General features: G+C 48.1%; 1 protein-coding gene across 1 annotated transcript in view; it reads left to right on the top strand.

Annotated features, from left to right (window-relative positions):
- The window catches only part of KIF5C (kinesin family member 5C), a 164,277-nt gene that overhangs the window by 141,234 nt on the left and 9,028 nt on the right, over positions 1-14,015 (top strand). Inside the window, exons 23-25 of the mRNA XM_012137979.4 lie at positions 1,468-1,572; positions 3,445-3,661; positions 4,780-4,893. Of these exons, the coding sequence (XP_011993369.2) occupies positions 1,468-1,572; positions 3,445-3,661; positions 4,780-4,886 (429 nt within the window). The 3' untranslated portion in view covers positions 4,887-4,893. The remainder of the gene's footprint in view (positions 1-1,467; positions 1,573-3,444; positions 3,662-4,779; positions 4,894-14,015) is intronic.

Raw genomic sequence — 14,015 nt, 5'->3', positions numbered from 1 at the left:
TTTGGAGGGCTGGAAATCAAAATAAGGAAAGAGGGTGGAGGATGATGGGAGATTTCAAGGCTTGAGTGGCAGGGATCAGGAAGGTAGGTAGTGACCACAATCAACAACATAGAAATGATCAGAGGACCTGGATCGGGGAGCAAAGAGGGGCCAGAGCAGAGGTGATGAAGACAGAGACGAGAGAGATTATGATAAGAATTGAAAAGACTCAGCTGGGGGGAGGAAGTATTCCAAGGAGGATGCAGAGCTTGGGACCAGATTTCATGATGTAAGACTCTCTGGGGAGGATCTGCTCTTAGACCAGTGGTTCTCAAAGTGTGGTCACCTGGCCAGCAGCACTCGCATCACATAAGAACTTGCTGGGTGTGCAGATTCTCAGACCCACCCTGGATCCACTGACTCAGAGACTGGGTGAAGGTCGCTCATCGGGTCTGACTCTGTGACCCCGTGGGCTATACAGTCCATGGAATTCTCCAGGCCAGGATACAGAAATGGGTAGCCTATCCCTTCTCCAGCGGATCTTCCTGACCCAGGAATCGAACCAGGGTCTCCTGCATTGCAGGCAGATTCTTTACCAACTGAGCTATCAGGGAAGGCCCTAGAGCTTGGGACCAGACCAAAGACTAGGGTGGGGCGCAGCAATCTGAGTTTAAACAAACCTTCTGGGTTTAAGAGCCCTGGATTTAGACCCAGGAGACAGGTCTGAGATGCTCGTGTGGCCACCACCTCTCAGAAAGAGTGATGATATCTTTTGTAATCAGACAAAATAAGCATGCTTTGCCGTTTTTAGACTCCAGGATGGGTTTGTACATGTATTTCCGAACTTATGTGGCCACTCAGCATGGAAGTGTTGGGAGAACAATGCTTTTGTTAATCTTAAGATCTGATAAATTTCGAGTGTCAGTCCAGCACAGCACACAGATGCCTCGACTGGTCTGGGATGGATTCATTAAATAATCTCATGTAATTGAAAGCTGAAGGGACAAGCAGAGACCATGGAGACTGCCCAGTGGGACCACAGACACTTTCCCGCAGCTTGATGACTCATTATCTCACTTGTGATGTTTTGAAATGAAATTTAGGTCTTGGGCTTATGTTTTCCCATTAGTTCTTCTTAATGAGTTTTGACACACTTCCTTTTGAAAAGAAAAGTGTCTGTTCACCTACCTGCAAAGGAGAGGTATATTCACAAAGAGAACTGTATCTAATCTGTATCTTTCAAAAGTAGATTGCAATATTTTTGGTCAGCTATCTAAAAAATAGCATGTTTGATACCGATCAAGGGAATTAATTGGGAAGACTGTTGAGTCTCAACTTCTAGAAGGTCTATTTTCATTTTCAGAATAAACCTTTAGTAGGATTGGGGATTTCTCCCCAAAGATATTTAGAATGGCTCTTCCGCATGATGCTGGGGCTGCGGCTGGGCAGTTTGGAGGCTGATTCTGCTGACCCCTTGTGTTGATGCAGAGTGTAGAGCTGGACAGTGACGATGGAGGAGGCAGTGCTGCCCAGAAGCAGAAAATTTCCTTCCTGGAGAATAATCTGGAGCAGCTCACCAAGGTTCACAAACAGGTAGGAGGGTTGTGCCAGCTTGCCCCTCCTTCTCCTCTCCTGGAAAGGAGAGTCGCTGCATTTGGCTCCACTGAAGGAGGAGCTCTGATACGGAGGGTAAAAGGACTACAGCGTCACCAGAGAACATCAGCGTCAGAAGGGACCTTGAACTCTTAGTCTTCAGTGGCTCCCTTTGTATATAAAATACTTTCTTTGAAGGAAGCCAAATATAAAGAATTGAGTGTGAGCTCTCTGGGGCTTGGGGAGCAGGGTGTTTAGTCGTGTCTTTTCATTCTGCCTCCCTTTCCAGCCTCTGCACCCAGCTGGCCTCGGTGTGTCCCATGATGCTTTTGAGGACACTCTGTAGACCCAAAGACTCCACAGAACACAAAGCAGAGGACACTGAGTTGGTTCAGGCTTCCTGTTTCTAGAGACGAGAAACAGACTAGGAGGGGAAGCCATGGGCTTCATCCCACAAGTGGGAGAACTGGGGCCGGCACCAGACCCCTTTCTGCTTGCTCTGTTTCTTGGGCATCCTCTCAGGTTCCCGCGACACCCTGGAGTTTGTTTAGAGTGACAGAGAGCAATAACCATGTCCAAACCCACTGATGACTCAGGCAGGTTGTTTGTCTCCTTTCTGCTTATTTTTTAAAATTTGCTTTTAATTGAAAGATAATTGCTTCACAGTATCATGCTGGTTTCTGTCATACATCAACATGAATGAGCCATAGGTATACACATGTCCCCTTCCTCTTGGCCCTCTCCTCTCTGTTTAAATGCGGAAATGTTCATGATGGTTTCCCGTAAATCCTCAAGATTTGGGATCTGAAAAAAATGGTTCAGCTTTGCAATGGACCACATACTCTAGGGGATGTCATTTCTCTTTGACTTGTTACATGCTCTTCAACATTACTGATGACGGCACTTTTGCCCAAAGGGAGGATGACAGATTCAACGTGGTTGAAGTCATTCAAGCAAACTGTTGAAGACAAACAGAAAAGCGGAAACTGCTGGGGACTTGAAATTGAGTCCTGAGATTCGTTAATTATTTTATTTATTCGTTAATTATTTATTAAAAACCTACTCTGTACCGGGCACTGGGGCTGGGACTAGGTGGGGAGATAGGGGTAAAGAAAACAGGTGTGGGCCTAGCAATAGTTCAATCCATATAGCACTCCTGATTTTCAAATATTTCCTGACCTACTTGCATTCCCACAATGGTCCTTTTATGTAGTATGTGGACTTAATAGTGGTTGAATGACTCATACCTGGTCAGATGACCAGGAAATAACAGAACTGGCTTTTGGCCCATCCTTAACCTCGGGTGAGTCTGTTCCTTCTGAATTGAGAGTCTTGGATCATAAAGAATGAGCAGTATTCCTGGGTTACTTAGACCCTGGCTACACTCCAAACCTTGTGCTGCTGTGGACAACGTGTCCTCTCTGAAGGAGGCCTTCAGAGAGCTCAAGAACATGAACGCCTTTCGAGAGCATGTCCGAGCGGGCCTCGCGTTTCTTAGCTTTCACATGCCAGCGTCGGAGTAGTCAATTTTCTCCCGCAAGTTCCCCCTCCCCCCTCAAACAAAAGAAGAAGCAAATCCCACCCAAGCCTGAATGTTTCCCACAGTTGGAAATGGCTTCTAATTCTAGCCTACTCCCCTCTCCACTTTCTCCAAACTGTGAATACTGTGTTTGGCAAATCTGAGTCTCGGGGTGTGGGGTTTTTATTCCCCTTGGGTGCTCCCAGAGTTTATGGTCTTATGCACTTTCCAGAACAGCCTGGCAGGGGGTGGCGGTTCTAACTGCTCCTCTGTGGTCTTCTCAGCCCCCCAGCGCGGGGTCTGCTGCTCCTGCCTCCCCTTCCGCTAACTCTCCAGCTCTCCCTTCCCTGCAGCTGGTCCGAGACAATGCAGACCTGCGCTGTGAGCTGCCCAAGCTGGAGAAGCGCCTGCGCGCCACGGCCGAGCGCGTGAAGGCGCTGGAGAGCGCGCTGAAGGAGGCCAAGGAGAACGCCATGCGGGACCGCAAGCGCTACCAGCAGGAGGTGGACCGCATCAAGGAGGCCGTGCGGGCCAAGAACATGGCCAGGAGAGCTCACTCGGCCCAGATCGGTACGTGCGCCTGTACCCGGGCCGTTGATATAAGGCGAGGGCTCCATGGGCCAGATGCCCTGTGCAGGCCAGCCGGGGCCTCCCAGTACCCGGCGTCCATCCTGGGAAGATGGGATCGCCAGACACGCGCTTCCTTGAGATTCCAGAGGACATGGTGATCTTCAAAATTACCGAGCTGAACAAAGAAGCCAGCCAGCCCTGGCTGCCGGCAGAGGGGTTTGGCTGTAAACAGAGGTACACTCTCCCAGAGATACCAGATTATAGGTTGCTCAGCAAAGCCTGCAGGCCCCTCGTGGTTTGCACCTGGCAGAACCATGAAGGAGCTGCATGTAGCTAGAAGCCTCAGGGAGAGTCTCTTGCAAGTACAGGTCTGGAAATACCCTGGAGAGAGCCAGGCCTGGCATCAGTGAGTGCATGGGGGGTTGGACATCTAGCCCCTTCCATGCCTGGATTTGGATGTTCTACCTGCAAAGACTGAGAGTATAGCTGTTGAGTCATAGTTCCTGGGATAGAGCCATAGGAGGAAAAGAGATTTAGGGATGTCTCTAGAGAGCATTTTTTTCTTCTTCTTAGATGGAAATATCTCCAATAACATGTAATAATATTTCTTATCAGATACTGCTCTGCAGATGTTTGGGAAACCAGCAATTCCTTGTTTCTAGTTTTAAGATCATAGATTAGTGCTTCACTGCATTTATTGGATTTTTATACCCTTGGAAAATCTCCTGAAACCTGTGGACCTCTTCCCCTAAAAATGCATCATAGACAGAATTCTGCATCCAGTTATAGGGAGATGCTGTTGGAACTCATCGGGACCTACAGATCTGCCTCAGATGAAACTGAAAGTCTATTGTCTCTAATTTTCATTAATCAGAATTGAAGTAATTGATAAATAAGGTCTCTTTGTCCCCTGATAATTGGGTGGCTTGGGTTAGCTAAGTGTGCTAATAGAAGGGCAAACTTCCTGTCTTCAGAAAAGTCTGGTGACCGATAAGAATTGCAACGTTGATGAGAAGATTGTGCCTCTTGGTTTTTGCATGTGACCAGGAGGTATCTGGATGCAGCTGTGTAAGCCCCTTCTGAATGTCTCTTCTCTCTTTTCTGTCGGTTGGACACAGCCAAGCCTATCCGCCCTGGACACTACCCTGCATCATCTCCAACGGCGGTCCACGCCATCCGAGGGGGAGGAGGCAGCTCTTCAAACTCCACTCACCACCAGAAATAAATATGAAGTGAGTCCCTGGTGTCGGGTGGCTTCTGTCCAGGGCAACACCAGGGGCTCTCCTCGCGTCTTCCAGGAGCTCGGCTCCATGTGTGTAGACAGCTAAGCTCCACCCAGCACACGCCCTGGGGCTTCAGGTTATTGGGGGCCTGCGTTTACCCCCAACTCAGTCTAGAGCCTTTGGGTCTTCCAGCTCAGGCCACCTGATGCTGGGACCCTCTGGGGGTGCCAAGGGCGTGGTGAATGAGTCATGCCAGTCTCCTTTTGTCTGTGGGACTCCCCTCTGTAGCTGGCATCCTCAATGGCATTACCTGTTTGTCAGGTGCTTTTGCCCAGAGCAGGTAGACATGGGTGGTTGCTCTAAGTCTCAGGAACTGAACCTAAGAAAGAGCCAGATAATTGAAAGTCACATGTTTATAATTACTATCTGAACTCAACAAATAGGGTTTTAAAGAATTGTGCAAATTTTCATCTAGCTAAGTCTGGACCACTTTTTTTCTTTGAGATGCTGGTCTGAAAACTGCTCTTCCCACAGTCCACATGCCTGACTTTGCTGTACCATGTCAGCACAAAGGAAAAAGTGGTGTGCTTGAGAAAAGAGGGGGCAGTACAAGCCTGTCCTCTTGTGCTTGAGGGAAAGAGTTTACTGGTTGGGCAGGGCAGAGAGACAGCTTGGTGGCCGGAAAACTCTGTTTAGAGAAACTGACTTCATGCCAGTAACCTATAGATGGGAGGAGGTGGCTCCTAATGCTGACCGTGGAGTCTGAGCCCTCACTAGGAAAGCTTGCAAAATGGATGAGCTTGGCGACAAAACTGCAGTGATCAGGGCAAGTCAAGAAAGAGTGGGTCCGTATCTAGCCTTCCCTGATAGCTCAGTTGGTACAGAATCCACCTGAAATGCAGGAGGCCCTGGTTCCATCCCTGGGTTGGGAAGATCCCCTGGAGAAGGGAAAGGCTACCCACTCCAGTATTCTGACCTGGAAAATTCTATAGAATAGCAGAGTTGGACCAAGTGACTTTCACTCTCACTTCAAGGCAAGTGAAGATGAAGGGCTGGAGCCCCCACTCACAGGCTACGACAGTACTGTTAAGGCTCAGACAAAACTTCCAAAGAGGAAGCTTTCGCATCCCCTGCCCCAGGAGCATGTCAAGGAGCAGGACACACCATGCCCATGGCAGGCAGGGTGACCCCATCTTCTGCTGTATCCTGGAAGGGTGGATGGGAAATTATCTTAGTGATGGGTCACCCTATTCAGATGTGATCTCTGCTTTTAATCAGAAGTGAAGGCAACCCACTCCAGTGTTCTTGCCTGGAAAATCCCGGGGCAGAGGAGCCTGGCAGGCTACACTCCCTGGGTTGCAGAGTCGCACATGACTCAGTGGCTAAACAACAAAGTAAGACTGGACGTTAAAAAATTGGTTTTGACTGCATCTTATGGGTGTTAGGGTTGACACTTGAAGGGAGCTGTAAGCGCAAATTGGGCAACTTAGTACAGAAAGCCTAACAGGGCTTCTCGACCTTTGGTGAGTGTCAGCAGCACCTAGCACCCAGAGACACAGGCTCCTTGAAGTAGCATAGGGTTTGGACTGTCGTGTTTTCACCAAGTACCCCAGGTGACTTTGCTGCCTGGATGCTGTCACTTCAGTCGTGTCCGACTCCTTGCAACCCCATGGACTATAGCCGGCCAGGCTCCTCTGTCCATGGGATTCTCCAGGCAAGAATACTGGAGTGGGTTGCCGTTTCCTCCTCCAGGGGATCTTCCCGACCCAGGGATCAAACCCTTGTCTCTTGTGTCCCCTGCATTGGCAGGAGGGTTCATTCCCACTCACACCACCTGGGAAGCCTTTGAGACCTGGTAGCCTAAAGTATCTGAAAGTGGCTTATATGGGATGCATGTTTATTTCTCTGTCTCATGAAGGACATTTGAGGGTGGTCTGTCAATGGCTGGGGGAACCGTACAGTGACAAACTTCGGCTCCCTGTCCTCGGCAGGTGCCTCCCTTCCTCAGGGTCACCTAAATGACTTCTGCAGTCCTCACGGTAGTACCTGTGCTCCATGTTAATGTATGATATTTGTTTTTCTCTTTCTGACTTACTTTGCTCTGCACGACAGACTCCAGGCCGATCCATGTCTCTATAAATGGCCAAGTTTCGTCCCTTTTTATGGCTGAGTAATATTCCACTGTATGTGCGTACCATATCTTCTTTATCCGTTCCTCTGTGGATGGACATTTAGCCTGTATGCTGTGCTGAGCAAGCAGAGAGAGCAGCTGGGGAGAGGCAGAAGCAGCTCGTGCTGTTGAGTCAGCTTCCTTTAAGTTGCCCTTTCAGAGGTGCCATCCCGCTCCAATGCCTGCACCCCTCTGACACAACTGAGACACACGTGATCACAGCTGCTTCAGGGGAGGCTGGAGAAGGTGGTCTTTGGCTGGGCCCATCACTGCCCCAGATAAGAGTAGTGTTCTCTTGCCTGGAACGATGAGATGGATGTTGGATAGGCAGCCAGCACTCTGGTTGTTCTTTTATTAAAATTTTGTTTGGCTGTGCTGGGTCTTAATTGTGGTGTGTGGGATCTTAGTTCTCTGACCAGAGATCAATCCCTGGCCCCCTGAATTGGGAATGTGGGGTCTTAACCATGGAGCCGCCAGCACAGTGCCCCCAGCACTCTGCTTATTGAACACACTCTGCAGCAGCTCTGTGCAAGATGCAATCTCTGTTACCCACTTGGTGGAAGCGCCGTGTTCACGTGTGTGCTTGGCTCCAGCAAGCTCCTAAGGAGTACACCAGCCCAGGGATTCCAGCTTCAGAGACTGCTCAGTGGAAGGCCCCCCTCCTCGGGCACTCCCAGAAAGGCCCGTGAGCCCCACTTTAATGTAAGATACGTACAGCCATACGGCGGCCCGCCATCACCCCAGCCTGAAAGTCTCAAAGTCCTGAGACTTTCAAGACCTTCAAAGTGTAGACGCACCCTCACCCAGCATGGTGATTCGTTTCTTTTGTTTCTAACTCAAAGTGCTCAGAGTGGTTTTGATGATTTTATCTGAAATTGGAACCTTCTCCACCCACCTTATTACCTGTTCCTATGACTCCATGGCTGACTGTTCTCACAGCGTCACCAAACAGACCCCATGCAAGTGTCAGGGTGGCGGAGGGGTTAAGGGGCTTGACTTTGGACAGAGACCTGGGTCAGGTGTCAGGCCTTTCACGTTCTTAATCTCAGAGTCAGTCTTCTCTTCTGTGAGATGGGGAGAGTCCTTTCCCTGGGCACTGCAGTGATTTGAGGGCTAAATGAGGTCATGCTTCTGAGCAGCTTGGCACATAGCAAGTGCTCAACAAAATGGCAGCTGTGGGAGAGGTGAGCAGTGCAAGCTTGGCACAAGGTGGGTGGTCAGTGAATGCTGGTTTATGTTATCTTCTAATTCTCATAGTTGTTGCAAAACAGTTTTTAGTCTCTGTAGCAATAGATTATAACTGCTAAGTGGAGAAGGCTAATGTCTGAGTACCCTGTTTGGTGCTATGACCAGATATAAGGGGTTTAAAATATACTAGAGTGTATTTATCCTAATATTATAAACAACAACAACATTGACTATTTTTATGAAAATAATTGAGCATTGATTAGTGAGTTGGAAAAAAAAGGATGATAACCAATGGAGCAAGGAATTATAATTGGAGCTGAGGAAATGCTGATTAAAAATAAGCTTATTTAAAAAAATAATTGGAGGAAATTCCCTGGCGATCCAGTGGGTAGGACTCTGCTCACTCTCTGCTGAGGGCCTGGATTTAGTCCTTGGTCGGGGAACTGAGATCCCACAAGCCTCACAGCATGGCTTAAAAAATAGAAATATGGAATTCATTTATTAGGTGGATCAAAACCTTTTTGAGATGATCTTTTTTGGGTTTTCCTGGTGGCATTGCAGGTAGAGAATCCGCCGGCAATGCAAGAGATGTGGAATCTATCCGAAGGTTAGGAAGATCCCCTGGAGAAGGGAATGGCTACCCACTCCAGTATTCTTGCCTGGAGAATCCCATGGACAGATGAATCTGTTGGGCTACAGTCTGTGGAGTTGCAGAGAGTTGGACATGACTGAATGACTGACACTTTCTGCTCTTTGGATGCTTGTTCTGAAGTGTGTCTGTCCTGTAGCAATGGTCTCAGCTGCCGATCTTCCCAGCCCTCCTGTTGGAGCCAGAATGGCACCTTCATACTCAGGCAGCATCTGGGTCCCTTTGGGATTTCTTTCCGCTTCATTTCAGGATGCAGAGAATATAGTCACAATGCATCTCTGGGTTTATGCTCAAAGTTTCAGAGCCACTGAAGAGGCCAGCGTGTGGAAATAAAAAAAAACCCAGGACAGTGCCAGCTTTGATCTCATATTAAAATCTGGGGGCCAGGGCTGCCTCAGCGGGATGGGGACCATCTCTTTCAAGCTCCAAAGCCGGACGGGGGCAGCATGGTGCGGCAGACTGAGGACACGGGGTATGGAACTGGCCACGTGTGGGTTCCAGCCCTGGCCTTGGCTCTGTTCTTTTGTGACAGTCGGCAAGTTGCTTGATTTCTTTTAACCTCAATTTCTTTATCTGCCAAATGGGATCAGGCATTTTATACTTGCTCCGTACTTGGTTTAACAGTAGAGAGACAAAGACTCTGTTCTTGTGTGCTGACATACTTGTCAGGGAGAGATAGCAGATAAAGAAGGTGACTGCAAATAGTGGTCAGTGTTCTAAAGAAAATGAGAACAGCTTAATGAAATAGAGATTAGGGAGACTTATTTAGAAATGGGGGTGACCTTTGAGCTGAGAACTAAATGATGAGAAATGCCAGCCCCATGGTGATGTGTGCACAGACACTTGCTGGAAGGTGGGTCCAGATTGCAGCACGTTTGAGGAACCACAGGAAGGCCGATAAGGCTGGAGCACAGAGAACAGAGGAGAGTATCATAATTTGGGGAGGGAGATGGAACCAGATAAATTGAGATTGAGGTGAGCAGTTTAGAGTGTAAGCTAAGCCTTGGGTTCACTGGGGCCTTTGGGCCTGGGAGTGATGGGACGGGTTCATGACTAGGAAAGGTCTGCGAGAGCTGGACTTTGTGAAGAGGATAGGGATGGGGTGAGAGGAAGTGCAGGGGACTCCCCGGGGGGTACTGTTGTGGATGTCCGCTTGGGGGGTGGCAGGGGGAGTAGCCCTGAGCTAGGTGGCAGTAGCAAGTGGTCAGAGCTGGCCTGTGTTGGAGAGCTGAGGGTGGAAGGGTGAGGAGGAGGGGTAGATGGGAATCAAAGGTGGTTCCTGGGCCCTAGCAACCAGGTAAATATTGGTACCTTTTAGCAGTGATTTGGAAAATTGAGCAATGCAGGTTTTATGGAAAAGAGAGCTTGGTGGATCATGAGATTCCTCTTAGACAGCTCAGCCTAGCTCACCATCAGGCAGGTATGCTGAGTAGGCAGAAACCTGCAAGCTCAGGCGAGAGGTCAGGGCTGAGGTCATAGAGAGTTATGGCCTGTGGATTGTGTTTAAGACCACATGTCCAGGAGGTCACCTGGAGAAAGGGTGGACAGAGGCAGAGAGTGAGGAGGGTTTGACCAGATCTGGGGACTGGCCAACGGAAAGGGCAGAGAAAGGAGGTAGCAGCGATGAAGGGGCCTGAGGAGGAAAATGTTAGGTTCAGGGAGTGAAGCCCTGGCTCCTAAGGGAAGGTGGTCAGCTGCGCTGAAGGCTGCTCAGAGCTCCAGGGAGATGACCACAGAGACTGATGGTTGTTGGAGGCCTGAGGGCAGAAACCTCAGCTTTAGCACAAGGGGGCAGCATGGAGCAGAGTGTGGAGGTGGGGAAATAAAGTCAGTACCTGCTTGCCGCTTGGAGTTTTGTTTGAAGCAGCAGAGAAATGGAGGGATGTGAGATTAAGATGGGGTTTGCATTTTTAAAATTATTTTTGGCCGAACTCCACAGCATGTGGGATCTTAGCTCCCTGACCAGGCATCGAACCTGTGTGCCCCCAGAAATGAACGTGTGGAGTCTTAACCACTGGACCAGGAAATCCCTGCTTTTCTTTTTTAAGATGGAAGCTATTACAGCTTATTTATACGCTGATGGTAATAGTCCAACTAAGAAGGGAAATTGATAACTTTGGAGCCGGGAGAATTACAGTAGAGAGTATTGGCTTCCGGTGAGGTGCTTTGATCTGAACGTAAACGAAGGCAACGCTGTATCCAAGGCAGAATAGAAAGTTCTGGTAAATGGGACACGCAGGGAGGTGAAAACGGAGCTCATCTTAGTGCTTGTTTTCCTGTGCAAGTAAGGCAAGTTATCTGCTGAGAAACACAGGGTTGCAGGCTGAAGAGAGGTGTGAAATAGGCCGCTTGGGTAGTGCTGAGTGCTTATTCGAGGCCCTGCATTTAATTAAGGTAGACACCATTTCAATAATTGTCCAGCTGCCTGGTATCGAGGGCGCTGGAGCTGGGATTGCTTCCTTTGCTGTGCAGTGGGCACTGGTTCCAGTATGTCCACCAGATGGCGCACGTGGGGCATTACTGAAAGTTCGGTCGTTTTCTGAAAGGCTTTTTGAGGCAGAATCCATCGTCTTTTGGTTTTCCTCTCTTATTTCTCAAATTTGAGTAGTAAATAGAGTACTTTTAAGGAAATAAAATTCTCATAGATTCATATAGTTAATTCAAATTATTTTATTATAGTTTTTATTTTATTTATTATTTATTATAGTGCAAATTTTAAGAAGTGTTCACTCCTTAAACTGGTAGATGTTCTACAACTATCAAGTTGAAAAAGATTTACAAAGTAGATTTAAAGAGTCGAAAATCCAAATCACCAACCTTTACTAAGCTTTACTAACTTAACAATGATAGTCTTTTGCTGAAAATAAAGAGCAACATGCAATGTGGCTGTAGTATGTATTGCATTCAGTGGGGTTCATCACGCGTGTCAAGACATGACGATTCTTTCACCTTCTTTTCCTGTTAAAAATCACTGCAGGATCACCCATTGCTTTCAGGTCATTCTGTCTTTTCATGGCTGGAATGCCTCATCTTCCCATTGTCTGGATTTTACCTAAAGAGGATAAAAGCTGTGACAAGAAGCACCAACTTGGTTTTGGCATAAAGGGGGTGTGGGGCCTAAGTTGGTTACAAGGTGGGCAGCTAGATAATCTAGAGTATGCACATGTTAATGCTTCAGAGTTTCTCGACAAGGAAAGCATACAGTCGAAAATATAGTGGGAATGAGCCAAAGACCTCGGATGCCTTTCAGTGTTGATGTAGCTGAACACTGTTATTTTGGCGACTGTACACATATTGCATGCTGTTCATGGGGTTCTCAAGGCAGGATACTGAAGTGGTTTGCCATTCCCTTCTCCAGGGGACCACATTCTGTCAGACCTCTCCACCATGACCCACCGTCTTGGGTGGCCCCCTCACGGCATCGCTTAGTTTCACTGAGTTAGATAAGGCTGTGGTCCGTGTGATCAGATTGGCTAGTTTTCTGTGATTATGGTTTCAGTGTGTCTGCCCTCTGATGCCCTTTTGCAACACCTACCGTCTTACTTGGGTTTCTCTTACGTTGGACGTGGGGTATCTCTTCACGCTGCTCCAGCAAAGCACAGCCGCTGCTCCTTACCTTGGACGAGGGGTATCTCCTCACTGCCGCCCCTCCTGACCTTGAACGTAGAGTAGCTCCTCTCGGCCCTCCTGTGCCAGCGTGGCCACCGCACCTTGGATGTGGGGTTGCTCCTCTCAGCCCCCGCCCCTGACCTCAGGCGTGTGGTAGCTCCTCTCAGCCACTGCCCCTGACCTCGGACGTAGGGTAGCTCCTCTAGGCTGCTCCTGTGCCGTTGCAGCCTGGCACTCTCCGTCACTATGATGCTGTGAAAGTGCTGCACTCAACATGCCAGCAAATTTGGAAAATTCAGCAGTGGCCACAGGACTGGAAAAGGTCAGTTTTCATCCCAGTGCCAAAGAAAGACAATGCCAAAGAATGCTCAAACTACCGCACAACTGCACTCATCTCACATGCTAGTAAAGTAATGCTCAAAATTCTCCAAGCCAGGCTTCAGCAATATGTGAACTATGAACTTCCAGATGTTCAAGCTGGTTTTAGAAAACGCAGAGGAACCAGAGATCAAATTGCCAACATCTACTGGATCATGGAAAAAGCAAGAGAGTTCCAGACAAACATCTATTTCTGCTTTATTGACTATGCCAAAGCCTTTGACTGTGTAGATCACAATAACTTGTGGAAAATTCTGAAAGAGATGGGAATACCAGACCACCTGACATGCCTCTATATGCAGATCAGGAAGCAACAGTTAGAACTGAACATGGAACAACAGACGTTCCAAATAGGAAAAGGAGTATGTCAAGGCTGTATATTGTCACCCTGCTTATTTAACTTATATGCAGGGTACATCATGAGAAATGCTGGGCTGGAAGAAGCACAAGCTGGAATCAAGATTGCCAGGAGAAATATCAATAACTTCAGATATGCAGATGACACCACCCTTATGGCAGAAAATGAAGAGGAACTAAAAAGCCTCTTGATGAAAGTGAAAGAGAAGAATGAAAAAGTTGGCTTAAAGCTCAACATTCAGAAAATGAAGATCATAGCGTCTGGTCCCATCAGTTCATGGGAAACAGATGGGGAAACAGTGTAAACAGTGTCAGAATTTATTTTGGGGGGCTTCAAAATCACTGCAGATGGTGACTGCAGCCATGAAATTAAAAGACGCTTTCTCCTTGGAAGGAAAGTTATGGCCAACCTAGATAGCATATTGAAAAGCAGAGACATTACTTTGCCAACAAAGGTCCATCTAGTCAAGGCTTTGGTTTTTCCAGTGGTCATGTATGGATGTGAGAGTTGGACTGTGAAGAAAGCTGAGCGCTGAAGAATTGATGCTTTTGAACTATGGCGTTGGAGAAGACTCTTGAGAGTCCCTTGGACTATGAGGAGGTCCAACCAGTCCATCCTAGAGGAGATCAGTCCAGGGTGTTCATTGGAAGGACTGATGCTAAAGCTGAAGCTCCAATATTTTGGCCACCTCATGCGAAGAGTTGAGTCATTGGAAAAAGACTCTGATACTGCGAGGGATTCTGGGCAGGAGGAGAAGGGGATGACAAAGGATGAGATGG

This window comes from Ovis aries, chromosome 2 (genome assembly GCF_016772045.2).
Source record: "Ovis aries strain OAR_USU_Benz2616 breed Rambouillet chromosome 2, ARS-UI_Ramb_v3.0, whole genome shotgun sequence".
In the NCBI taxonomy this organism is placed as follows: domain Eukaryota; kingdom Metazoa; phylum Chordata; class Mammalia; order Artiodactyla; family Bovidae; genus Ovis; species Ovis aries.
This window is presented reverse-complemented; position numbering and strand designations above follow the sequence as displayed.